The sequence below is a fragment of the Sminthopsis crassicaudata genome, chromosome 3 (genome assembly GCF_048593235.1).
Source record: "Sminthopsis crassicaudata isolate SCR6 chromosome 3, ASM4859323v1, whole genome shotgun sequence".
In the NCBI taxonomy this organism is placed as follows: Eukaryota; Metazoa; Chordata; class Mammalia; order Dasyuromorphia; family Dasyuridae; genus Sminthopsis; species Sminthopsis crassicaudata.
In genome coordinates this window covers 644,873,127-644,900,467 of record NC_133619.1, presented here as the reverse complement: position 1 = coordinate 644,900,467, position 27,341 = coordinate 644,873,127, and the positions used below count along the sequence as shown (strand labels likewise).

The following is a 27,341-nucleotide window of genomic DNA, read 5'->3' as shown; positions in this document are numbered from 1 at the left end:
TGTCATTTGTATTTTTTAACCTCTTCAATCATTCTCCAATTGAAGGGATTCACTTTGTTTTCTGTTGTTTGCTGGGACAAAAAATCCTTGTATAACTATTTTGGTAACTCTTGGAAAGCTATTTCTATAATGTTTTCTTTAAGGAGCTAGGTAGTCCATTGGGGAAAGTGCTGTGTCTGTAATCACATATTTAATCTCTGAAACATAGTGGCTATAATGATCCAGGACAAATCACTTAACCTATAGCTGCCTGAGTTTTCCCATATAATAATAGCATCTATTTCACAGGGTTGATTTAAGCATCAAATGAGATGATATTTGCAAAGTGCTTTGTGAGCATTGAGTCACTCTGAAAATGCTTTAAAAAAAAATTATTCTTTAGGTCATGTGTCCAGTGAAGTCATGGGGCTTAAACATTTAGTCACGTTTCATTCAAATTGATCTCTAGAACAGTGAAAATGAAGGCATTACTTGTAAAGCACAGAACTCTGGGTTTAGGATCAAGAAGGTTTGGCTACAGTCCTTATATGAGGTACTTTCTGTGCCTCAATTTATTCATCTCTAAAATGAAGAGGTGGGACTTGGTGGCTTTTATGGTTTCTTCCAATTCTGCATCTATGTTCTCATCCCAAGTACATTCATACCCTCCCACCTCCCATACACTCTTTCAGTATTTGGGGAGGAGGTTAATAGGAACAAATCTAAAAACTGTCAGACAGTAGTAATCATTCAAACGAATTTGTCCTCCTTGAAAACACAAAGGGAGCATCTAGGTAGTTCAAGAGTCCTGGACCTGGAGTCAAGATTCATCTTCCTGTTTTAAATCTGGCCTTAGGCACTTCCCAGCTGTGTGATAGGGGCAAATCATTTCATCTAGTTTGATCATTTGTAAAATGAGCTGGAGAAAAAAAAAAAAATGACATGCTGCTCCAGTATTTTGGGGGGTTTTGTTTGTTTGTTTGTTTGTTTGTTTGATGAAGCATTTGGGGTTAAGTGACTTGCCCACGGTCACACAGCTAGGAAGTGTTAAATGTCTGAGATCAGATTTGAACTCCTGATGTCAGGGCTGGTGCTCTATCCACTGCGGTACATAGCTGCCCCTCCAGGAATTTTTGTAACGAAAACCTCAAATGGGTCATAGAGAGTCAAATGTGAATGAAATAATGGAACAACCATCACCAAATTATGGAACACTGGAAAGTCATCTTGTAGAAAAGAGATCCTGATCAGTATTTCACACTGAGGACAAAGAATACATGACATAGATAATAAGTATCACTTCATAAATGAAAGGCAACTAGAAGATACAGTTCTGGAGAGCAGAAAATGGCCCAAAGCGAGATAGCTTCATAGTAAAGAAAATGGCCAATTTAAGGGGAAGACATTTACAGCAGAATTCCCTCATGGAAGCCTCATACACAAGGCATAGAAAAAAAGAGTTCCAGAGTTTGCTTGGCTATTATCCAGTTTCATTCATGTCCAATTCTTTGTGACCCCATTTGGGGTTTTCTTGGCAAATGTACTAGAATGTTTCCCATTTCCTCCCCTTGCTCATTTTACAAATAAAGAACTGAGAGAAACAAGTTTAAATACCTTGCCCAGAGTTGCACAACTAGTACTTGTCTGAGGCCAGATTTGAATGTGAAACCATCTCAGGCTTGGCACTCTGCTTACCACCAAGACTATATAGGCAATAGACATGGTCAGAAGCATGAACTATTTTTTAAAAATTTGTTTTCAAATCAAGTAAGAAAATAAGAATTTCCACAACACAATACAAGAAAAAAAAAAGATGATTGCATATGACAGCAAACATTTATAATTGTAAATAAAATTTATAATTATTCTTAACAATATAGCTATTACTGTATACAGTGTTCTCTTGATTCTGCTCACTTCAACCTTTATTTTATTTGTCTTTCCATGTCTTTAGGATCACTGAGCTATTTCTCATAGCACAATAGTATTCCATTACAACTAAACACCACGAACTTGTTCAGCCATTTCTTGATTGATAAGGATTGCTGCAATTTTCAGGTTTTTGCTATCAACATCCCAGCCAAACAGCTGAATGTCCTTCCATCTTGTTTTTATTCCCCATTTTCTTTCTCAAGCCCCTTTTTACCCTATTCCGGTGACTATCTTCTCTCTCACTCTCCCACTCCCAGTACTAATCCAGTTTAAAGTCCCTCCTCCACCCCATCCCCTAGTTTCCTCACCTCTATTTATTCAGAGAGCTTCTACATCCTTTCCAATGGATACATAGTTTCCTCCTCAATTCCGAGAGGAAGGTTACAGTGTTACCAGCTCTCTCCCTCACCTACTTTCTCAGTTCTAGTTCTTCCTCTTGCCCAGTTTTTAGAATTGTTCCCTTTTACTTTTTCCTACCCCATCATACAAGACAGCCCCAATCTTTTCAAACTACCTGTAGTTATGCTGACAACAAAGTCACTTCTCTACGGAAATAGTTTGCCTTGAGGATCCTGAGCCTTTAGTCTGTGGGGAGATTTGTCTGCCTTAGAATTGATGAGGTCCGAAGCTGAGCTTGGAGGAGGAAAGGAAAGAAAGACATTTATATTGTCTAATTCATTTACAATGGCATCTCAGGTAAGTCTAGAGACACCCCAACCTGAGTGGCGAGGTTAGAGACCCCTATTAAGAGGAGCATGGCTAGAGACGCGAGAGCTGGAACTCGGGGTTGGAGAGCCCAGGAAGAAGGGCGTGGGCAGACACAGAAAAGAGCTCCCGCCGCAGCAGGAGGGAGGGGGCAAGCGACCCTCACTCCAAATCCAGGGCTGGCTGGGGTTTTCTTCCTGCGGTTCTTCTCTCCCCCTCCCCCTCCCCGCTTATCCCTGCCTAGCAGCCGCAGCCCACGCAGTGTGCACCCCTGAGGCAGATCGCTATTTGGACCTAGCTTTTCAGATTCCCCTCTAAAAAATCCCGGCCATGACCAGCTCCTTTTCCCACAGGATTTCGGGGGAGGTTTTTTTTTTTTTTTTTTTTTTTTTTTTTTTATCTCTCAAACTGCATCGTGGCCTATAAATAGCTCGTAACTTAAAACAAATCCTTGGCCTTTTTCTTTGATCACGGAGCTCAGGCCGGGGGGAAAGGCTGGAGCACCCCAGCTCCAGACAGTGCGGCCCAGAGACTTCTGGGACATAGGAAGTCAGGAGGCGAAGGCGCCGTCTACAGCTCCCCCTGCATTTCCAGGGAGCCTACATGGCTCCTTACCGGCCGCGCCTTCTCCCACGGAGCTTCCTGTGCCAAGGGAATGGATGACCAGTTTATGAAAGGCAGGAATGGGGGTAGGCGCGCCTGGTTCTTTGGGGGAGGGGAAATGGGGCGGCTGCAAGACCGCAGTGGAAAGTGGGGAGGGGTTCTGAGGCAGAGGGCGTGGGTCGCGGAGCGGGGCCTGCGGAGGAGGGCCGGGGCATCCCTGCCGCCCCCGTCAGGTTAGAGCTGGAGGATTGGCCACGGCTGGGGGCGGGTCTCCTTTTTAGAGGGTTTTGGGGAGCGCTCACCCCCCCTCCGCCATCTTGGGGAGAGCCCATTTATTTCCTCTCTCCGGGTCCCGGGGTCCCGGGGCTGGCCTGGGCTGGCTGAGCTCGGGGTCGAGCTCCGGACGCTTCCGCCCAGCCCGCGGTTACTTTGTGATTCAATGTGTGAATCCTGCGCCTTTAGTCTGTGGGGAGATTTGTCTGGGGCAGCCGCTGGCCTTGGCACATTTCCTAAGTGGAGGAGGACGGGTCCTAAGGGGCACAGAACAAGATGACTTTTTACACACCCTCAGAGTCCCGGAGTTCGTCCTCCCTGTCCCAGAACTCGTCCTGGATTCAGGCAGTGAAGCGTCTGCTTCCCTGTCTCTTCTTTCGGGGCCCTCAATTTCCCTGTGGAGGATTCATCCCAGACAGGATTGTGTTTCTCCCAGTGTCTGGCTTCTGGTCATTCCGGAGCTCCATCCAGAGCCCTCCTCACCCCCAACTTTATCTCCCTTGTAGATCACTCTGTGTGTGTGTGAGTGTGAGTGTGTGTGTGTGTGTGTGTGTGTGTGTGCCTCTGTGTGTCTCTCCCTGCTTTCTCCCTCCCTCTGAAGGTTGGGGTCTCTCCCCTTAGGGTAGGGTCCTGGTCATTATAACTCCTGTAGGGCCTCACTCTTGTAATTCCCTGTAGCCAGCTTCCTGTCCCTGAAGAGAAGGGAAAGAAGTCTCCCCCAATTGTAATCCTTCTCCTCCCCAGCTCAGTGTGCAGAAGACCTAGGCCTGGCCAGGCAGAGAACCTGGAGCCAGCAGGAATGACCCCTGGGAGCCACGGAGCAGGTTCGGGTAATTTTGCTTTGCATTCTTCCCATGTTTCTCCAAGATCATTGAGTTCTTCATTGCTTACAGCTGAGAAGTCTTCCTACCTAATCACATACTGTGCCCAGTTGATGGACATCCCTATAATTTCCGATTCTTTGCCCCCAGAAAGAGAACTGCTACAAACATTTTACTACATGCAGATTCTTTTCTTTTTTACTCTTCATCTTTGAAAATAGACCTAGTAGTGATATTTTATGAGTCAAAGAATAGAGACAGCTTAGTAACTCTCTGGGGCTAATTCCATTTTGCTCCCCCAAGTAGTTGGAGCAGTTCCCACTTCCACCAAAAGTGATTCAATGTCCCATTTTTTCCATATTCCCTCCAACATTTGTTGCTTTTCTCTTTATTTGAGCCCATTGATAGGTGTCAAGTGATATCCCAAGGTTGTTTTCATTTGCATTGCTCCAATCAAAAATGATTTATAGCTTTTTTTCTGGATTTTTTATATTAAATTTTTCATTGAATTCTGCTCATTTTGATGCAAATACATGACAGCTTTTCAGTTTCTCAAATGTGTATTTTTTCCCCTCATTCCATATTATATTCCAGATTTCTGGGTAAATTATTTAGAATGCAAGTCCAGTTCTTTGTTCTTTGAAATTTAATGTAACTAAACTCATGGTCTTTTTGAGTAGAAACTGCTGCATTTTGTGAATTTAATTATAAATTCTTTTGACTTCTTCATTGGAAAACTGTCTTGCATTTCCTTTGACCATTCCTCAATTGGAGAAAGAATTTCTCTCACAGATTTTACAAAGTTGTTTTTTTTAAATGTATTTGAGATCAGATAACTTATTGTCCATAAATTTCCTCTTCAATTTTCTGCTCCTCTTCTGATCTTAGCTACATTTGTTGTATTTGCATAGGAAAATCACTTGGACTTATTGCATTCTGGGTAGAATGGAGTCATTCTGATCCAATTATGCCAAATGTTTATTCCTCCAGCTCCTAATCTTATCACCTCAATGTCAAATTTTTTGTGGTGTATCTGTAGAGGCTCAAATATCACTATTGTTATAATGGGAGAACTAGTCTGCCCTAAGTGAGCCCTCATTCTAATCGAGATAAGGAGAAAATCCAATCCAGTCTGGATTTTTTTTCCCCCCCTGAGGCTGGGGTTAAGTGACTTGCCCAGGGTCACACAGCTAGGAAGTGTAAAGTGTCTGAGACCTGATTTGAACTCTGTAGGTCCTCCTGAATTCAAGGCTGGTGCTCTATCCACTAGCTGCAGCCAGTCTGGATTAACAGTTGAAGTTAAGTAGAATTCCCATTTTCCCAAGGTCCAGTTGCAGTCAGCACCTCAAGTATAGGACTCACTATTTTCTGTTTGGCTGCTGCCCAGATTTTATGTAGCCAACCTTTCTGCCTCGGAACAAAAAAGAGTGAACCCCAATGGGATATGGAATATGAGCCTTTGGGGTGGAGTTGGAAATCTAGGAGGAGTCCAGGACAGAAGTTGGGCCTCTCTAGTTGTCAAGACATTTCACATGATGGAGGGTGGGGTTTGGGGTGGGAAAGCAGCTCTGGGTCTGAGAGCCTGGATGTGATAGAAACTGCTCTTTTTGAGAAGTTTCAGAGGCTGGCTAAGGAGGTAATTCTTGGGCCCAGGAGAGCTGGATGGAAACTGGAACTTTTGGAGCTGAGATCTAACTGCCTCCTGCAAGGCAGCTCTGTAGGTCCAAGTCCCAGGTAAATCCAACCACCTCCTGGAATATCTACCCCCACACCTCCTTGGAGCTTTTGCTAGTTACTTTTGTCTTTGCTAATGGGGGATCATCTTGATGAGGTTTGATGCAGGGCAGGGAGTGCCTTGGAATTAGTCTTTAAGGGTTTTTGCTTTTTTTCTGGATTTTTTATATTAAATTTTTCATTGAATTCTGCTCATTTTGATGCAAATACATGACAGCTTTTCAGTTTCTCAAATGTGTATTTTTTTCCCCTCATTCCATATTATATTCCAGATTTCTGGGTAAATTATTTAGGATGCAAGTCCAGTTCTTTGTTCTTTGAAATTTAATGTAACTAAACTAATGGTCTTTTTGAGTAGAAACTGCTGCATTTTGTGAAATCCTGATTATTTCTGCAGTATTGAAGTGTGTCTTATCTTGATAGCTTGCAATATTTTCTCCTTAACCTGGGAATTTTGAAACTCTGCTAGTATATTCTTTCAGTTCCTGAACATTAGATTTTGTCTCTTTTCACTTCTTTCCCCTTCTTATAGAACTTCAGGGCAGGTTTCTTTCATAATTTCTTGTAATGTTGTATCCAGAATCTTTTTCAAATAATCACTTTTAGGTAGTCTAAAAATTCTCATATTGTCTCTCCTTGTTCTCTTCCCCAGTTTTTCTAATGAGATGTTTCAGATTCTTCTATTTTTTCTAGCTTAATTATTTTTTGGTGTCTTAGAAGGTCACTCAATTCTTCTCCTTCCATTCTGTATTTCAAGGACTTTTTTGTTTTTATCACTTTTAACTTTCTTTTCATAATTTCTTGGATTGCTTTCCTCTCCCCCGCCCCCCATATTTCCTTGATCTCTTATTTGATTTTTGAATTCCTTTTTATGTTCTTCCAGGAACTCCTTTTGGACTTGTTTTATACCTTTGTTGTTACTCTTTGGGACAGAAATGACTTCTTTTTTAACCTCACTATCTTCTGAATATTAACCCAGATCTTTTATATTAAAGTAGCTATTGTTAGGTTCTTTTTTTTTTCCTTTCCTTACTCATCCTGAATTTTAATTTAGTTTTATTTTATTTTTTACATTTAATATTTATTTATTTATAAAAATAAATTTATATTTATTTTTAGCGCCTTATGATAATTATTATATTCAAGTTTGATTTATGAATTTTGGGTAATGCTGAGTTACCTCAGTTCCTTTCTGTTATGTTCTGAATTCTGTCCAGGGGCTCAACCTCAGCAACAGTTGTCACCTAACGCAAATGTAGGGTTCCTCAACTGCTGTACTGGAAATGTTTTTGCTCCCTAAAGTACTGCAATTTCTAGGAAGTGCTCATTCCTCTTTGTCCACAGCCATATCCCAGCATAGTGTCTGGCTGCTAGCCCTGACTAAGATCCTTTACTTTTGTCCTACTCAGTTTTCATGAAGTGAAAATTCTTGAAAAGGGGGCAGCTAGGTGGCACAGTAGATAGAGCACCAGCCTTGAATTCAGGAAGACCCAGGTTCAAATATGGTCTCAGACACTTAACACTTCCTAGCTGTGTGACCCTGGGCAAGTCACTTAACTCCAGCCTCAGGAAAAAAAAAATTCTTGAAAAAATTAGTTTTATATAATTGCACCTATATGACCTTTGCAAACTGATTATTATCTCTTTCTTTTTTTTTAATTATAGTTTTTATTTACCAGATGCACGGATAATTTTACAACATTGACATTTGCCAAACCTTTTGCCAATTTTTCCCCTCCTTCTCCCCCCCCCACTCCCCATGGCAGATTGAGCAAAACATGTTAAGTATGTTAAAGTATAAATTGAATACTATATATATATACATATCCAAACAGTTGTTTTGCTGTGCAAAAAGAATCGGACTTTGAAATAGTGTAACATTAGCCTGTGAAGGAAATCCAAAATGCAGGTGGACAAAAATAGAGGGATTGGGAATTCTATGTAGCGGTTCATAGTCAGCTCCCAGAGTTCTTTTGCTGGGTGTAACTGGTTCAGCTCATTACTGCTCTTTTGGAATTGATTTGGTTCATCTCATTGTTGAAGAGGGCCACATCCATCAGAATTGATCAATTGATTATTATCTTAAGTGAGAGGAAGTGAAAAGGAAAGGGAGAGAATTTAGAACTGAAAAAAATTTGTTTTAAGTGTTAAAAATTGTCTTTATATATAAGTAGGAAACAAAATACTTTTTAATATATATAAAAAAAGGTCAGTTCGTCTCAATTCCCTCTGTTCCAAACTATCTTTTAGACACATTGAACAAGTTCTCTAATTTGAGATATCTTACAATTACCCTGTAAGACTGCATTATTTTTCTTTCTCTTTTCTCTTTCTGTTAGTGGCCCCACTACTCTCTTAGTCCCTCAGGTTCACAACCAAGATGTCTTCCATGAACCCTGTTTCTTACCTCCAGGAACATCATGTCAACTCTCCAACTTCTATCTCATCCATCTTCTCTCCACTGATATTTCCTCCTTCTTGCTGTAGCTCCTTGTCACCTCACCCTTGGAGTACTGCAGCAGCCTGCTTGTGGCTTGGTCTGATTCCAGCCTGTCTGACTCCAATGCATCCTTCATTTAGCCAACAAGGACAAAGCTGCTTGGGGCTCTTCAGACTCAGAGGACTTTCCTGGAATAGATTAATGGGAAGCAGGAAGGCTTGGGACTGATATCTCTGTGTATTCTCTTGCATCTGCCATTTTTTACTTACTCCAAACTTTCCCTGCTGGGGAAGGTCTGAGTCAGGGTTCCTCACAAGTCCTGGCTTCTGCTGGCTGCCCTTGCATAAGCATTCATACTTCTTATCTGCTGAGCTGGCCAGTGTCCTCCACATTTGCCAGAACAATTTCCTGCCAGGTCTGGCTATTTAATGAATTCTTGGCCTCTACTCTTTTCCAGGTTTCCAAACACTTCAGAAATATCCACTGACCCTCTTCCTCAAGCTTACCATTGGACTGTATTTGCCCAAAGGCAGGCTTTCCCCATAGTAACCCAGGAGTCCCATTTTCAGCCTCCCCTTTTGGCCCGGGTGTCCTAACTCTGCTCCCAGCTCCTAGTTTCTGTGTGGCTTCAGACATGATTTCTTATGAGGTTCCACAGGTTCTGCCTTTCTGCCTCCAGGAACCTTCCTTGATTGCAGGAACTGAAGCTGTTTCCTGGGCCAACTTCTCTGGACCCGCACATCTTGGGCTGCTTCCCAAGCACTTGGCTCACTGTTTGCACATTCTCTAAGCTTAAAATCTACTCAGGAGTCATAGGAACCTTCCCTCATCTTCTACTTAGATTTCAGGACTCAGTCATGCAGTTTTTCCTGGGTCAGCTACCCACTTCTGGACACTTAAATTTATTCTTTTTTTACCCAGCTCCCTACCTCTTCCCTCACCATAAGTCCTGGGAGTTGAATCCCAGATTAGATTGTCTCAGCCTTAGGTTTCTTCTGGTCTTTCCATAGATGTTCCATCTCAGAGCTTTTACCTCTCTACTGGATCCCTCATCAATTTATTGTTTAGACAATATGTCTGTTGGGGAGAAGGGATGCTGGGAGAACCAAGCACTCACTGGCAGGGAGATTTCTGATTCAGGGGACATTGAGGTTCTAAACACACTCATCCCATCTGAGGCCTTAAATCCCTCCTGCCTTGGGTCTGTAGGAAGATGGAGAGTCATCTTATTCCCTGTGTAAACTCCTGACTGTCCCTATGGTCAGTAATCCTGGGGTTACTCCCAGACTTGTTGTTTTTGACTGGGTAAAAGAGGTCATTCTTGTCTTCATTCCTTTCCAGGCTTTAATCCCTCTCTGGATGTTGCCTCCTTCAGACTGAGCACTTAGCTTAAGGTCAAGCTTAAGGTCACTGCTTTCAGGGCCATCTCCAGTTATCCTGATCTATATCTGACCACAGGAGCCAGGTGGCTCTGGAGCAGGAGGTAAGACTGGCAACTTTGCACCTCACCAGCCTCTCCTCCCCTGTCGAAATTCAATTAACTGACTTCCCAATCTTGGCTTGACCTTCCCAATGTCTGGGTCTTCTTAGAGAACAAAGGCCAAACAACAAGCCAGTAGAAATTCAGTTCTTTTTTTGTTGTTGTTCTTTTTTTTTTTTTAATTAATGTTATAATGATAATTTTTTTTTGACAGTACATTGCATAAGTAATTTTTTACAACATTATCCCTTGCACTCACTTCTGCTCTGAATTTTCTCCTCCTTCCCTCCATCCCCTCCCCTAGATGGCAGGCATTCCCATATATGTTAAATATGTTATAGTATATCCTAGATACAATATATGTGTACAGAACTGAATTTTTTTTGGCTGCACAGGAAGAATTGGATTCAGAAGGTAAAAATAACCTAGGAAGGAAAACAAAAATTCAAACAGTTCACACTCATTTCCCAGTGTTCCTTCTCTGGGTGTAGTTGATTCTGTCCATTATTGATCAATTGGAACTGAATTAGTTCTTCTCTATGTTGAAGATATCCACTTCCATAAGAATACATCCTCATATAGTATTGTTGTTGAAGTATAATGATCTCCTGGTTCTGCTCATTTCACTTAGCATCAGTTCATGTAAGTCTCTCCAGCCCCTTCTGAAATTATCCTGCTGGTCATTTCTTACAGAGCAGTAATATTCCATTAACATTCATTACCACAATTTACCCAACCATTCTCCAATTGATGGGCATCCATTCATCTTCCAGTTTCTAGCCACTACAAAAAGAGCTGCCACAAACATTTTGGCACATACAGGTCCCTTTCCCTTCTTTAGTATTTCCTTGGGATATAAGCCCAGTAGTAGCACCGCTGGGTCAAAGGGTATGCACAGTTTGATAACTTTTTGGGCATTGTCCCAGATTGCTTTCCAGAATGGTTGGATTCTTTCACAACTCCACCAACAATGCATCAGTGTCCCAGTTTTCCCAAGAAATTCAGTTCTTAATTAGAGTTACAAGTATTATCTCATGTAGGGATATAAACAGTTTAGTTTTTTTAATTTAGTTTTTTCTTTTTCTTTCCTCTTTACTTTTTTTATGCTACTCTTGAGCCTTTTATTTAAAAATTTGAAGTCTTAGTTCTGCTCTGGCCTTTTCATCAAGAATATTTGAAAATTCCCTTTTTCGTTGAATGTTTTCCTTTGTGAAAGATTGTTAGTTTTTATTTTTAGGCTGTAATCCATTCTGCTTTACTTTCAACCCCTCCTAGCTGATGCATTATCAATTCAGGAAGCTAGGACCTTTGATTCACAAATCCTGGTCAAAAGCATCCCTTTGAATTCCAATAGGAGATCCAGGCTTGTCCCAGCCCCTTCTCCTCCCCTGTTGGATCTGAGCCAACTTGAGCTGTCCCAGCTCCCATTCTAATGATTTGCTCAGGTTTCCCAATCCCCTACAAGAAAATTCTAGCCCTCGCTGAAACCCAGTGAGGAGCCATTTTGGGACTACACCCACAGTCCCCTTTAGCTAAATCTTTCATTATAAAAGAGCCAAGCTAGAGTCCTCTCTTTGCAGATGTCCCAAATATGGCAGCCTTATGCCTGGCATGCCAAGGATCTCTGCCCACTATTTCCGGTGCCCTCTTATTTCTACCTTCACCTTTTACTAACTAGACTTTAACCTTACTTCCAAACCCCATAATAAAACTCTTTTATCAATCTAGGTTTTTGGGTCTGTAAATTCCTTTACAGGGAACTCTTATGCCTCCACTAGACCTCATTTAACTTCCTATCCTTGTGCCAAATCCAAAGGAGTTGCAGGTGAGCTCTGTTTGACTCCCTGTACCCTGAACCTGCCATTAGACCTCAATTAAACCCTGATTTCATTTAGATACCCCAATTCTAGACCTCATCACTGACTGTTCCTGAACAATATTTAAATTGGTTCTGGCTGCTTCAAAATTTTTTTCTTGACCCGAGAGTTCTGCAATTTAGCTATAATGTTCTTTGTGATAAGGTCTAGATTTCAGGATTCTCAGTCAGGGAACCCAAATAATGAAGTATAGATTTTAGGGTTCCCAGTCAAGAAACCAAATGAAGGGGCAGCTAGGTGCCACAGTGGATAGAGCACCAGCCTTGAATTCAGGAGGACCCGGGTTCAAATCTGGTCTCAGACACTTAACACTTCCTAGCTGTATGACCCTGGGCAAGTCACTTAACCCCAGCCTCAGGAAAAAAAAAAAAGAAAGAAACCAAATGATGAGGTTGGCCACCCCTAAATCCCCCTAGGATTTGGCGCAGGATAGGGAGTTGTGGGAACTCCCTTCTTGCAGTGCAGAGGTCTTTTGTAAAGGAATTTATGTAACAACCCAAAAAGCTACAGTGGTTAAAAAAAAAAAATATATATATATATATATATATATATATATATATATATATATATATATATATATATATATTAGCATTGAGAAGTCAACCTCTGCTATGAATGAATAGAAAGACTGAATTCCTTGGTGGCAATGTCTCACAGAGAAGTAAAGTTTCTAGCAGAGAAGTCCCGACAGAGCTGTATAAAGTTAGGGAAATAGATGAGGAAGATAAAGGGAGGGTAACTCTGAAAGAGAATATCATTTTAGCAGGCAGAGGGTTGCTGCTATGCCAGGTATGGCATATTAGGTCCTCTGCAAAAAACTGAGCCTCCAGTTGGCTAATTTTATAATTGAGGCCTTGGCTACAAGTGAGGGTTTGCTCTTGATGGGGGCTGATGCAGTTTGAGCTGGAATTAGAATAGAAAATCTTAGAATTCAATGAGTGTCTCTAGGCTGATCTTTAATTCAATGGGAAGCTTAATCATTAGTGAGTGTTATCAATGGAGTGGTGCCCAGTCTCCTAGGATAACAGAATGAAGCTATAGGCAGGGTTCTTTACCTAGGCAGGTATCTCTCCTTCAAGGAGCTTCCCAAGTGCTACACCTCATGGCTCACGCAGTAGTCAGAGAGAGAGAAAGAGAAAGAGTTTCAGGCATCCCCTCTTCACTATGAGTTTTCATTTGGGGATCTCTTTCAGGAATTCTTTACGTGTATATTTCATTTATATTGGGTTCCAAATTTTTAACAAATTATTTTCTTTAATATATCTTCTTTTCATTTAGCAAATTCCTTTAAAGAAGTAATTTTCTATAGTGAATTTTTGTGCTTTCCTTAACTCAAACTTTTTTTTTTAATGTTTCTCTCACTTGAGGTCCACTCACTTTTCTTTTCCTAATTTTTATTCTACTTCTTATTTGATTTTTTTTTTTTCCTGAGGCTGGGGTTAAGTGACTTGCCCAGGGTCACATAGCTAGGAAGTTTATCTTATTTGATTTTTCAAATCCTTTTGGAGTTTTTCCAGGAACTGTGAACAATTCATATTTCTGTTTGAGACTTCACATTAGAGGTATCTTGATCTTGTGTTCTGACTTTCCCTTCAACCATACTAATTTTCTATTGTCAGAGCTTTGTATTTTTTTTTTTTTTTTTTTTTTTCCCAGGCTATATTGTGACTTTAAAGTTGAGCTCTTCCCCTGAGCAGACACTGTCCCAAGCATTTTGCTCTGGGGTCAGAAGCTTGGTTACGAACTTCCTGCTTCAAAGACAGAGACTCAAGGGCTGGCTCCTTGACAGTTGTGCCAAAGCCTCGGCAACTGGCTATTCTCCTGCCAATGGGCCTCTGTTGTTGATCTGTCCCACGGCTATGTTCTACCTAAGTGAGACAGATCTTTCTTGCAGCCCTTCTAAATTATCTAAGGCTGGAAAATTGTTTCTCCCCATTCTTTTGTAACTTCTGTCACTCTACTGTTAATTCATAGGAAATTTCAGGGAGTTTGACCCGACCTGCGGGTCTCGAACTAGGGGGGTCTGAAGCCGCGTGTCAACCTGTAAGCAAAGCTAGTAAGGCAACAACCTGGGAATGGGTGAAGAAAGCAAGAGGCGGAGACAACTCTGTGCAAAGCAGAATAGCTCATTTATTGGAAGAAAGTACAAGGCTTATATATGTTTCCAGAGTAGAGGTTTGAAAAAACAGTTCTGTGACTATGTGACTAGGGGAACGTTTGGTGGTTAAGGAACATCTGGTGGTAGATATGTGTGACCTTGTGATATTTTATGGCAGGATGCTCTCATGCTTCACTGTATTGCTTATCAGTTCTTGGTATTTGGGGTGTGGGGCAGAGGCTCCAGCATGTCCCCCTTCTTTAATTAGAAGATAGGAGGGAAGGCATTTTGACTCAGAAGAATCACGTCTAGCCAATTTGAAATTTTAATTATTATAATCCTGTTGTTATGGTTTTTCTCAATTCTATGCATAGGGAGGAGAGCACTGAACAGAGCGGAGAATTAGCAGAGGCTTCTATCCCTAGGGTCAGATGGTCCACTGCGACCAACAGCTATGGGGAACACCAATTTTTGTTGAGTTTGTCTGTCTTTGTTAGGCCGTTGAGTCATAGGTGGTCCTGTCTATTCTATGGTAGGAAGAATTCCTAATGACCATATGTATTGCAGGCCGATTTGAGACAGGTATCAAGCAGACAGTCCTGATGATCTTCCGGTGCTCGTGTGTTGCTGAGGTCAGTACCTTTCTGCCTTTCAGGGAACAGCCAGTGCATTATGAGTTTTGCATCTCCATCTCCGTATTTCTCTCCCCTAGCAAGAGTATGAGAAAGCCTGGCCTTTTATAAAAGCTTATCAGCCAATTAGAGGTTAGAATTTGAGGGACTAATTCTTATGAATATCATTTTGCCTTCTCTCTTATCAAAGGTGGGAAAAAAGATTTTTGTGAGAGTAAAGGCCAATGCCTATTGATGTACAACAATTTGCATTACATCAGATAACTGTGAGATTTTATTTAACATTATCCGATCCAAACTTTCTTGATGCCGCCAAGCAGCATTGTTTTTTATCATAAATTGTGGTAGACTCGCAGCTAAAAAAGCCACCTCCTGTTGAATTTGATATATTTGCATTTCCTCTATCACATTAAGAGCCAAATTAACCAATGATATAGCTGTATCAAAAGAACTGTCTCGTTTCATTCTAGTTAATTTTCTTATCATGTCTATAGACAAAGAAGGATTTTTACCAAAAAATTATTTAAGGGTTTGGCACATACATATGTGCAGGTGCGGGGTACGGAAGGGCTTCACTAGTTGACTCGTTCCGTATCGTCTGTATCTTGACAGTTCTTTATTAATTGTCTATGCCCAGGGAGGGAGCCACTCTTCTCTGGAGCACAAACATCTCTAGGAATGGCTAGTTCCTATCATCTAGTGTCAAAAATATACAGAGTTCATGGAATGGTCAAGTTCCCATAATTTGGAAGCTCAGGCCTGTTAGATTTGAGTGAGTTTATAATCCTAATATGAAATTTTAAATTTCTTAATCATTTGGCCTTAAGATCACGAAAATAATAAGAGGACTGAGCTAGTGGGGTGAAATTAGAGTAAATTAATTTCATTTTCCAATACATATGACAATTACACATACATAATATAACTAGAAAGAGTAATAATAATACTATGGGTATAGCTAAACTATTAAAATAAATGGTAGCGCTACCTGATCTAAATAAATCATACCAATGGTGGTTAGTATCCGATGTTACTAAATGAGAGGCCTCGATAAGTTGTCCTGCAGCTATAAGAGTCTGTATTCGATGTTCATTTAATGCGCGCTGATTAGACTCTAATAGTTTCTTCATAACTTAAGATCTGTTTAGGATATCCATATATATGAAGTAAAGCAAAGTAATTAGGTAAGACAAAAGGTAACACATGAAATTAACACATAAGAGCCCATATCTTAACTTGACAATACACAATAGTTCCAGTACACCAAAAAGAAGTACACATAACATTTTCAGATCATTGTTTTTCCATGCTTCTGGTAAATTAAACATATAATCCCACATTGCAACAATCTCTGAGCATTTTCTTTTTGTATCTAGGTATACATATTTTGTAAAGAGCATTTGGTCCACTTAAATAATTTACTAATATTTCCAGTAAAACCCAAACTAGTAATAATACTATCATCAAAAATCTGTAGAAATTGGCCTCGATATTTTAATGTATTTTGGTGGGGTAGGATCATTGTGGGCAACTATTGAGCATTTACAGTCAAAGCTTGAGAAACATCTTGTCCAGCACTGCGCAGTCTGCTGGCCAAGTTCTCAAGGTCTATTGAATTAACTATATCCAAACCAGTTCCAGCACCACCAAATAAAGTGTCATACCAGGTTCTTTTCTTTCTAACACAATTCATCAGAGGAGGAAAAGTTACATTATTGGTACAAGTTTTAGGAACTCTTATGATTGATGGAGGATGTTTTGTAGGAGGGGAGGTGTCAGTAATAGATATTTTATCTAATAGTGAGGCTTCAATACCGCTATCAAGATTTTACATGCACAGTTTATCAGTTGCTTTTCAATGTTTGTCTCAGCTTGTTCTCTGCATTCAGTTGGGAAGTCCACACCCTCAGAGTCCACTCTTTCCTATGTAGCACTGCTGTATCTGGATCTGGATCAATCCTTTCCAGCTCAGGGTCAGCTTGTCCCTCCTTCCATGTCCCAACCAGGACCCCGTCTCCAAGCTAGAACTCATGCACTGTTGAAATCCTAAGGGAGGAGTCTGAGCAATAAGCTTGTTTAGTTGTAAAGTTTTCAGATGTTAAAGTAAAGACATAACATATTTCCTTAAAAAACAAATCCTTGGTTTCAAATATTGGATACAAGGAAGAATTTTGAATCCCTTTAAATCAGTTTGCTTTCTTCAACCAGAAACAGCTGCAGCTTCCTATTGCTGCTCTACCCCTGCAAAAATACGTTCCGTCTCACAGTCATCTCTCTGTGACTACCTTTTCCAACAAGTTCCTTCTTTTCCCCACTGATTTCTTCTTGAAATCATTTGCTCCCACTAATAAATCCTTCTTAAATCACCTTTATTCTCCTGTCCCATCTCTCTGTTTCTCTCCTCCCAATGCTTACTTACTTAAACCTTGTTTGACATACTTTAAACACTTCCAAACCAATAACTTCTGACTAGATGCTTCATTTAAACTATTAATTGCTTTTGTAAATCAATCTCTCTTGTCCCTTGTCTTTAATCACCTTTTTTTTTTTTAACTTTAAACTTTAAGATTCATAACCCCTAATGATAACAAATTACCCAATGTTTCAGAAGCAAACCAAATAGTTTGTTTTTTTTTTCTTCTGCCTGAGTGCTTCAAGGTCACTAGTAAGAAGCTTCCCAGGCGGTATTAAGCAGATAAGATTGTATTGCTGTTACTCCTCTTTAGCAGGCTTTGAAAATCTGCTTTTCAGAGAAAACTTTCCCACCAGTTTAAAATAGTCAAGTTTTTTCTTTTGTTTTACTTACAAATTGGTACAACAGGTTAAAAAGTTTAAAATCACAAACAATTTTTAAGACCAATACATTTTGAACCACTATGAAAGAATTACTATTCTGAATGAATTTCAATTTCCACAATTCAGTCTGTTATTTTTCTAAGCCTGTAACACAGAGGCTGAATTCTTATCTCTTATGAGCTTGGTAACTTTTAACACAGAACAAAAATTCAAAGCAGACAAACATACACAGACAGACACAGAGCTCTATTTTTTCTATCCAGGCTCTGCATGCTTTTAAGTTAAGATCCACTCCATTCTTTTTACCGAGTTTATATAATTGTGAAGCATATACTCCTGAATCTGTTGGCTTGATATGGGCTTTAACTATTTTTTGTCCCATGCCTCATCTAACTGCATCTAAGCAGTCAGGCTGTTTGCTTCTTCTTGATTCTAAAAATCAAGGAGCGCGTCTTTCTCTGTTCATTTTTGTAGAGGGAATTTTAAGAGGCAATGTGTAGGAAGGGATTGCATAGAGGCAGCACAAGACAGCGGCCTGTAGATAAGATTCTGCATTGATAATTAATTGTCTTATTCCGCCGTCAGAAGCGGCACTTTCTACAACTTCATTGATTAAAGTCCGATAAGGGAAAACATTTATGGGGACGGAATCAGGTCCTTCTCGTTTAAGAACTTCATTCAGATCACGACCTACTCTCTGCCACTTAGCGGGGTGTATTTCTGGACCGTTTATTATAAACCAGGGACAAATTTTGTCAATATAGATAAAGAATTTTATAAGATCCTTTTTCTTAACTTTTAAGCCTCTTTCTCTAAAGCTTTCTTTGAGATCTTATATAGAAGCTTGTTCTTTAGAGAGTTGGGAACCCATGAATGCGGCAGATGGCGTACTCACCGTTCGCAGTCTTTTGATTGCTGAAGTAGGGGGGTCTGGCCAGACGGGTACGTTCCTTCTCCTTGCCGATCTGCTGGGCTGCCGCGAATCTTCAGGTCCCTGTTCAAGGGCTCCAATTGACCCGACCTGCGGGTCTCGAACTAGGGGGGTCTGAAGCCGCGTGTCAACCTGTAAGCAAAGCTAGTAAGGCAACAACCTGGGAATGGGTGAAGAAAGCAAGAGGCGGAGACAACTCTGTGCAAAGCAGAATAGCTCATTTATTGGAGGAAAGTACAAGGCTTATATATGTTTCCAGAGTATAGGTTTGAAAAAACAGTTCTGTGACTATGTGACTAGGGGAATGTTTGGTGGTTAAGGAACATCTGGTGGTAGATATGTGTGACCTTGTGATATTTTATGGCAGGATGCTCTCATGCTTCACTGTATTGCTTATCAGTTCTTGGTATTTGGGGTGTGGGGCAGGGGCTCCAGCAGGAGTTCAGGCAATATCCTGCCTTTTTTCTCCCATCTTGACTCCACCATTTTCATTTTTCAACCTGCCCCTCCTTTCAACCTCCCTACTCCTGTTGGTTGTGGTCTGTGTCCTAAGGACAGGGGCTTAGTAACTCCTCTGGATCCTCACCCTCTGTAATTTCCTGTAGGCTAGCCCCCTGTCCAGGAAAAGAAGGGAAGGACATCTGTGCAATTATAATCATTCCCTTCCCCCCCAACAGCCTGCAGAGGACCAAGGCCTGGCCCAAGCAGGGAGCCTGGAGCCAGAGGGAATGGCCCCTGAGAGCTGCAGAGCCCCATCCCAGGTGAGTGTATTCTGCCCACAGATGTGACAACATCAGCCCAAGAGGCCATTTCCATGGATCTGGAGCATGGTCTGTGAGCTTGACCATCTCTCTTATGTGTGCATCCTTTACAAAAATAGGCAGGAAAGTGAATGCAGTAATAACGCTGCCCTCCTTTCTGCTATGTTTTGGACTGATTCACTGGCCCTGTGGCATCTTGAGCACTAATTCCTTTCCCAGTTGTTTCTATGTTTAAATTTTCCCTCAATATAGGTCCCTGACTAGGATGACCACTTCACTCATTAGTGTCTGCCCTGTGGGTATCATGTCTTTACTTTGGTCCAGCACCATCTCCTCACTACAAACACACACACACACACATACACACACACACATCTTCTAGCCACTCTCTGTATCCTGTGGCCAGGCTTCCTCCTGTAGCTGCTGACTTTCCTGGAAAACCTTGACCCTGAGTATTGTGTGGAGCAGAACCCTGGAAGCTTCTTGAGCTTTTGTCCTTTCCTTGTCTGGGAGCAGAGCAGAAATTGTCCCGCTGCTACTACTGCTCAGCTCCAAGTGCCTCAGGCACACAGATCTTCCCAAATCTCTCTGAATCCCTTTTCTTTGCCATTTTTGCCGTTAATATTGTATTTTTTCCCCTGAGGCAATTGGAGTGAAGTGACTTTGCCTGTGGTCACATAGCTAGGAAATATTAAGTGTCTGAGGTCAGATTTGAACTCAGGTTCTCCTGACTTCAGGGCCAGTGCTCTATTCACTGTGCCATCTAGTAGCTTTTATTATAATAAAACTGTAAATACAAAATAAGAAGAAAAAACTGTCAGGTAACTAGTAGAATATAACAGCAGATTTAATATAAAATAAACCTACATAATAAATGCTACACATTGTTCAGGAGCTATCCAGCATTTCTTTACTTCCTTGTAGGTTTTCTTTTGTTCCATCTTATTTTACCTCCTGAGATCCTTCTATATTCCCCAAAATGCAATTAGGTGTATCTAGAATCATACATTAAGAAGTGTGTGAGTCTGAAATTTGAAATCTTATAATCTTACAAAAATGAATATGTAAAACTATCTGTACTTGCATTTGGAAAAATAAAATACTCTTGGGCGGCGAGGGGGGGAGGAAAGGATAGTGTTTTCAACTGGATAAGATTTAATTTCTGGCTTTTGCAAAATTCACAAGATCTTTTTTTCTTCCCCATGATCATGTAAAACATTTTCATGATCATGGAGAAGAAAAAAAGATCTTGTGAATTTAGCCCTACAATATACAATACTTACTAGCTTCACACAAACACTTCTTAACATAGCACTGATTTCACCTCCAAAAATGCTCATCTCTCTCTGATAGAACTTTCCTGATTCCACAGGCAGTACAATGGTACTAGTAAGACATTTCACAACTTTATTCCAACTGAAAATATAAGATGTGTTTCTCTATATTCCACTGGTCTTTGGGGGACTTTGCTTTCAGTTCTGGCTCTGAATCCTATATGGGCAGATCCCTCCTCCATGCTTCAGGTCCCTTCTGTAAATTGAGGAGCATTGGATTAGGTCAGTTACGAAGCAACTTCCACTCTTAAGTCCTCTGGGTCTTGGTGTTTTAGGAGTTGGTGACCTTCAAGGATGTGGCTGTGGACTTCACCCCTGAGGAGTGGGATCTGTTGGACCCAGCTCAGAAAGAGCTGCATAAAGAGGTCATGCTGGAGAATGCTGAGAACTTGCTCTCCCTGGGTAAGGAGCGCTTCCCTTGCAACTCTGGAACTGCCATCAAAAGGAGTATCATAATCCTCTCCCTAGGGTGCAGAGTTTGAGGTTTTTACCAGTTCTCAGAAAAGCCCAAGGGCTGCCTCCTGTCCCCAACCTACTGCCTGGTTCTTCGATGAGTGGTCTTTGTTTCTATGTTTAAATTTTCCCTCAATATAGGTCCCTGACTAGGATGACCACTTCACTCATTAGTGTCTGCCCTGTGGGTATCATGTCTTTACTTTGGTCCAGCACCATCTCCTCACTACAAACACACACACACACATACACACACACACATCTTCTAGCCACTCTCTGTATCCTGTGGCCAGGCTTCCTCCTGTAGCTGCTGACTTTCCTGGAAAACCTTGACCCTGAGTATTGTGTGGAGATGGGATGGGAACCCAGCAGTTTTGTCTTCAAACCTTCTGAAAACTGGTCCTGCCCCTTTTCACTGAACATGGGATAGGAGAAGGAACCCTCTTCCTCTTTGGGGGAACTGCGTCTTTGCAGTGTTCTTTCAGGTAAAAAAAAAAATTTTACCTCACTACCTTTGTGTAACTCATAAATCCCCACCAGAGCAAGCTCTTCCTTCATACATCCCCCAAAAGCCTGTATGAATACAGGGAGAGAAAGGGAAGGGAGGAAGTCTTTCCATACATTTGCTGGGATCTAGGTCTTGTGCTCAGAGCTTTCTTCATGAACATTATTGCACTTCATCCCCACCAAAACCCTCTGTTTTGGGCGCCATCTTTTCCCCATTTTACAGGTCTAAAGGCTGAAGCAAAAAGATAAAATTACTTACTTAGAGTCACACAGCCAGGACATGTCTAAATCCAAATTTAAACTCAGGGCTTCCTGACTACAGGCCTGGTGCTCCCTTCTCTGTGCTACCAGCTGCCTCTAATGTCCAGAAAATGGAGGCTATGGGAAGTGGCCATCCTGCTGTGAAGGAGACAGCACATATGAGATCTTCTGACTCCAGATTGCTTGTATGACCTTCTTTCCCCTCTGCCATCTTCCCCTGGAAATAAGCACCCTGAAAACCATCTTTGAGTTGCCCTTGGAACCACCCAGTGGGTCTCAAACCCCTTCATTCCAGTAAGGAATAAGTGACAAGTGTCCAGGCTCACACACATTATTTTCCCCCTGTCCAGGACTTCCAATTTCCAGAGAAGATTTCTTTTCCCATATGGAGAGAGGAGGCCTGAGGAACTCCTGTCCTGGTGAGTGAGTTGAAAGCTGGGGTTCAGGCTGCTATTTCAGGAGGCTTCTTCATGTGATAGGCGTGGGTATGGGAAGACTGGCTTGGAATCCCTTTTCAGACTCTTGTGGTAATGAGATCCTGAGCACCTCACTGAACCTCTGAACCTCACTCCCTTCATCTGTAAAATTAGGGCTTTGGGCTCCATGGCCTTTCAGTTCCCTTCTAATGAAGAATCAGTGATCCTAGTGGAGCCTTTGTTGGAAACTTGGGGCTGTCCAACTATCTACAACTAAAGAAAGAGGGCTCAGGCTGACTACTATGACTTTTCTTAGGCCTTCCTTAAGCCAAAAAAATCTTAGTTTCTTAGCTTTCTTAGTTCCTTTCTCAAGGAACAAACCTTAATTCATTCTGATTCTCATTGACTACCCATAAGTCCCTTGCTAAACCCAGCTTGGTCTTTTTTTTAGTCCTGATTGACTCAGACTGAGTGTAAATTGCAATCATTTTTGCAGAAACTCTGAGGTTCTTCTCAGAGTCACTCATTCATTCCTTTTTATTTATTGAGATTTTTTAGGCCTAGATAAGAGAGGAGATTCTTTGCCTCCATTGCTCCCTAGCCTTCATCACTGGATGCTGGAGCCTCAGTCACAGGAGACCTGTTGGAGACCTTACCTTAAGAAGGTCCAGGTCTCCCCTGCATCCAAAGCCATGTGCAGTAATCCTGCTCTATAACTGGCCACTGGATGCAGATGGTTCTGTGGGGGAAAGTGAGGCCGGTGACCTTGGGCAGCCCTCCCTGACTTAAATCCAAGTCACTCACAAGTCGTGAATGAGTCATGACTCCTTTGTGTCATTGTCCTCTCTTAGAAGAAAGCACTGAAAAGAGCAGATCTGACTTTGCCTTCTTGATTTTCTCTGTCCCCATTCATCAGTTTGTGAATGAGAGTGGAGACCATTGCCTTACTTAGAAAGAATTCTGATGTAATTCATCCACTTTCTGCCTTGTTCTGGTTCCTGGTGACTAACCTTTGCCCCATTCTTGGAGGATTATTGGTCTAATTTACATAACTGACAGCTTCCCTTAGGTTAGGGATATGGAAGGAAAGACTCCTGGTTATTCCTTAACAGGATCAGGAGCCTGAGGCCCTTGTTATCTTCACTATGGGATTTGTTCATTGATGAGAGGGAGCAGGAAAGAAACAGAAATAGAAACTGAAATTTGGCCCCTCTGAGGGACCAGCATACAAGCACTGAGGTGGGGTTAGGACATGTGATCAGCCCCTGGGTAATGTCAACCAATCAGTAAACCTAGATTAAGCACCTGTTCAGGTCATTGCATTGAGCCCTGGGTTCACAAAGAGAAGCTGTTAAGAAGTTTTTAATCCAGCATAGAAGCTTGAGGATAGTTTGAGAATAAGCAGCAGTTCATGAAATTTATACTTAGCTAATCCAGACAAAGGGAAGTTTTTTTTTTTATGGAAATGTTCATGTTCAACATGTTCATATGTATATAAAGAGAGAGGGAAAGGGAATTTTATGAAGGGAGGAAGAGTTGAGGCAGAGAGAATCAAAATCATAGTGACAATGATAGTAATTAACAGGCATATGGTGCCTACTGTTTGCCAAAAGTTTAATAAGTTTTATCTCATTTGATGCTCACAACTACTTGGGAAATGTGTACAATTATTATCTTCACTCTAAAGGAAAACTCAGAAAAAGAAGCACATTCCCAGGTGTGCAGAGCTAGGTGGTACCTGGTTGTATTTGAAAGAAACGATTGAAAGTGAAATGGAGAACATGTGTCTAGTGTGATTGAGAAGCCTCAGTTTCCCCGGTTCAAATTGTAATCTCTCCTGCAGGGATTTGGATCAGGTTACTCAGCCATTCAGAGCTCACAGCCTGGTTTCTAAATTATGAGAACCTTGCCTTTGTCTCAGCTTTGTTGTCGGGGTCCCATGTCATTGGACTGTGAGTGGAACTCTGGGTTAATAGAATCACTTTATTGGTTCAAGCCAATGGCATTTAAAAATGATTGAATCTGTCCATTTCAGGTGGAAAACTTTTGCCTGGAAAAATTAAAATTATTATCAGCCAGCATTGGAGCATATATTTATACATATGTGTGTTTGTTTCTTTCAGATTCAGAGACATGGTTTGATATGAAGGAGATGAGTGTAAATCTGAAAATGATCTCATGGGAAGACCTTTGTCAATATCGTGAATACAGGGCTGATCTTGCCAAGCACAAAAGAAACCACACTGGAGAGGAACATTGTGAATGGAATACACACAAGAAAGCTTTAAGAAAGAGTTCCAGTGTTGCTAAAGATAAGGATATACATGCTGAAGAGAAAACATCTGAGTGTCATGAATGTAATAAAGCTTTTATTGCACTCTCATCCCTTGCCAAGCATCAGAGAATCCATGCTGGAGAGAAACCTCATGAATGTAAGAAACATGGGAAGACTTTGAAAGAGCGACCTACTCCTGCTAAAAATGAGAGAATTCACACAGAAAAGCAATCTTACAAATGTAATCAATGTGGAAAGGATTTCCAGTGTTATTCCAAATTGGCTCAACATCAGAGAATCCACACTGGAGAAAAATCTTATGAATGTAATCAATGTGGAAAGTCTTTTACACGGAGTTACAGACTTCATGAACATCAGAGAATCCACACTGGAGAGAAGCCTTATAAATGTAATCAGTGTGGTAAGGCTTTCACAAAGCGTTCCTGTTTTTCTATGCATCAAAGAATCCACACTGGAAAGAAGCCTTATGAATGTAATGAATGTGGAAAGACTTTCATACGGAGTTACAGACTTCATGAACATCAGAGAATTCACACTGGAGAGAAGCCTTATAAATGTAATGAATGTGGAAAGGCTTTCACAATGAGCTCCTGTCTTGATGCACATAAGAGAATACACACTGGAGAGAAGCCTTATGAATGTAACAAATGTGGAAAGACTTTCACTTCTCACTCCAGTCTTGCTGTCCATCAGAGAATGCACACTGGAGAGAAGCCTTATGAATGCAATGAATGTGGAAAGACTTTCACAAATCGCTCCAGTCTTGCTGTCCATCAGAGAATGCACACTGGAGAGAAGCCTTATGAATGTAATGTATGCGGCAAGGCTTTCATACAGCGTTCCAATCTTGCTGTCCACTGGAGAATCCACACTGGAGAGAAGCCTTATGAATGTAATGAATGTGGAAAGGCTTTCATACAGCATTCCAGTCTTGTTCACCATCAGAGAATCCACACTGGAGAGAAACCTTATAAATGTAATGAATGTGGAAAGACTTTCATACGGATTTACAGACTTCATGAACATCAGAGAATTCACACTGGAGAGAAACCTTATAAATGTAATGAATGTGGAAAGACTTTCACAAAGCGCTCCCATCTTGATGCACATAAGAGAATCCATACTGGAGAGAAACCTTATGAATGTACCGAATGTGGAAAGGCTTTCAGAAAGCGCAGCCATCTTACTTCCCATCAGAGAATCCACACTACAGAGGAGGCTTATAAATGTAAGCAATGTGAAAAGACTTTCAAATACAAAAACAGTCTAGAAAACCATCATAAAATCCACACTGGGGAGAAGTCTTAATTCTTAGGGCTTCTACTACACTCAATAGTGACTATGGAAAGGCTTTCACACAGCACTAGTCTTGGTAAACATGAGAAAATCTACACTGAATGTAGAAACCTTCAGGGAAAGCCCAAATCTTGCTTAACAAGAGAGTGTACATTAGAGAAAAACTTTGAGGGTCTGAATCATTGTGAAGTTTTTAATATATATTAGTCCCTGACTAGACAAGGGAGATCCCATACTAGATATAAAACCTCATTCGTATAATCCATGTGGAAAAACATTCAGACTCACTTTATCCCTGAATTGCCTCCAGAAAATTCCTAAGAGATTGAAATCATGGATAAAAGCATAAAGATGGAGGACAGAACTTATCATTCAGCAGGGATTTTCTGCTTGGGAACAAATCTCTTATAGACTTGACATGGGAAGGTCTTTAGCCCAGGTTCATCTCTGAGTTTACATAGTGGCAAGGAGACTTACAAATGTGCTGAAGGAAGACCTATTTATCTGGAAGTTAATGGTCACCAGACATCACAATATACACACTGGAAAGAAATATTATAAGAATTACATTTGCAGAAAGGCTTTCATCTGGATCTCATACTTTGTATAGAAATCTTGTTTCAGATAAAACATGAATATAATGAAGAAGGGAAGGCCTCTTCCTACAGCATAGATTTCATTAGACATTGCAATTTTATACTGTGTATAAAGGTCTGAAAATTGATTTAAGTTTGTCTCTGAAATCCCAAGATTCCTTATTACTCCTGTATATTTCGTGGTATTCCTATGGTATAACCTCAGCCGTTCTACATTTGATTTCTATTCACTTTGTTTCATGATATTGGATGGCAGAAAAAGTCATAATCTAAATATTTTTTATTTTGTTGGATATTTATTTTTATAATGACATTTTTACACTGGTGGACACAACAGATGAAAGAGGGCTTTTTCTAAATGTGCAAAACCAATGTTCTCTGATAATTATTATGTAACTTTGGCAAGTCTTCTAACCTATTCCTGCTTGAGTTTCTGCATCTGCACATACTTTTTCAGTGCAAAATGCAATAAAAATTTTCTTTAATAAAGGACCATGTAAAGAGATCAAAAATAGAGATTACACAACCAAATTTTAGTGGGTTAAAGAACAAATATAAATGTAATATCATGAAAATGTGACAATATATCAAAACCTTTGGAATAGAGCAAGAGCCATAGTCAGTGGATATTTTATATCTCTAACTGCTTACATCAATAGAACAGAGAAAAAGAAAACCACTGAGTTGGTTATGTAAAAGAGTAGAAAGAACAAATGAATAAAACCTCTAATTAAACGTTGAATTGGAAATCCTACAAGTTAAAGATGAGATTAACAAAATTGAGTAAAAAATGCATTAGTAAAATCATTGTTTTTATAAAAATATAATAGACAAATCAATGATATTTACTAAAAGAAGGAAACCAAATCACTAGTATTAAACATATGAAAGGTGAATATACCTCTAATGAAAATTAAATTAAAGTAATTAATTGGAATTATTATTTTCAACATTCACCAAAAATGTAAATTGCCTAAAATAGAAAAGAAAATAATGTATCTAAACAAACCTGTTTCAGAAAAAAAAAATTAGAAATTGAACACAGGATAACTAAACTTTTTAAGAAAAAAGCGTTACATGAAGATGTTATCAAACCTTTAAAAATCAAGACAAAACTATT

At 40.5% G+C, this 27,341-nt stretch overlaps 1 protein-coding gene across 10 annotated transcripts; it reads left to right on the top strand.

The window, feature by feature from the left end:
* The first annotated feature begins 75 nt into the window (after positions 1-75).
* LOC141564968 (uncharacterized) lies at positions 76-26,919 on the top strand. Of its 10 annotated transcripts, none has more exons than XM_074307868.1 (7): positions 3,045-3,305; positions 4,237-4,316; positions 9,829-9,970; positions 18,979-19,062; positions 20,672-20,798; positions 21,968-22,036; positions 24,157-26,919. In XM_074307868.1, exons 4-7 carry the CDS (start codon positions 19,030-19,032, stop codon positions 25,635-25,637), a joined length of 1,710 nt encoding a protein of 569 aa, XP_074163969.1. In that variant the 5' UTR covers positions 3,045-3,305; positions 4,237-4,316; positions 9,829-9,970; positions 18,979-19,029; the 3' UTR covers positions 25,638-26,919. The 10 variants fall into 10 exon arrangements, with proteins under 10 accessions (XP_074163965.1, XP_074163966.1, XP_074163969.1 ...); XM_074307870.1 differs by having other exon boundaries at positions 4,237-4,322; XM_074307869.1 differs by having other exon boundaries at positions 4,171-4,316.
* The last annotated feature ends 422 nt before the right edge of the window (positions 26,920-27,341 follow it).

Coding starts and splice junctions, on each gene's coding strand:
- LOC141564968 (XM_074307864.1), top strand. CDS start 2,527: ATGAGGTCCGAAGCTGAGCTTGGAGGAGGAAAGGAAAGAAAGACATTT. Junction 19,063..20,671: donor GCTGCAGAGCCCCATCCCAG/GTGAGTGTATTC, acceptor TTGGTGTTTTAG/GAGTTGGTGACCTTCAAGGA. Junction 22,037..24,156: donor CCTGAGGAACTCCTGTCCTG/GTGAGTGAGTTG, acceptor TGTTTCTTTCAG/ATTCAGAGACATGGTTTGAT.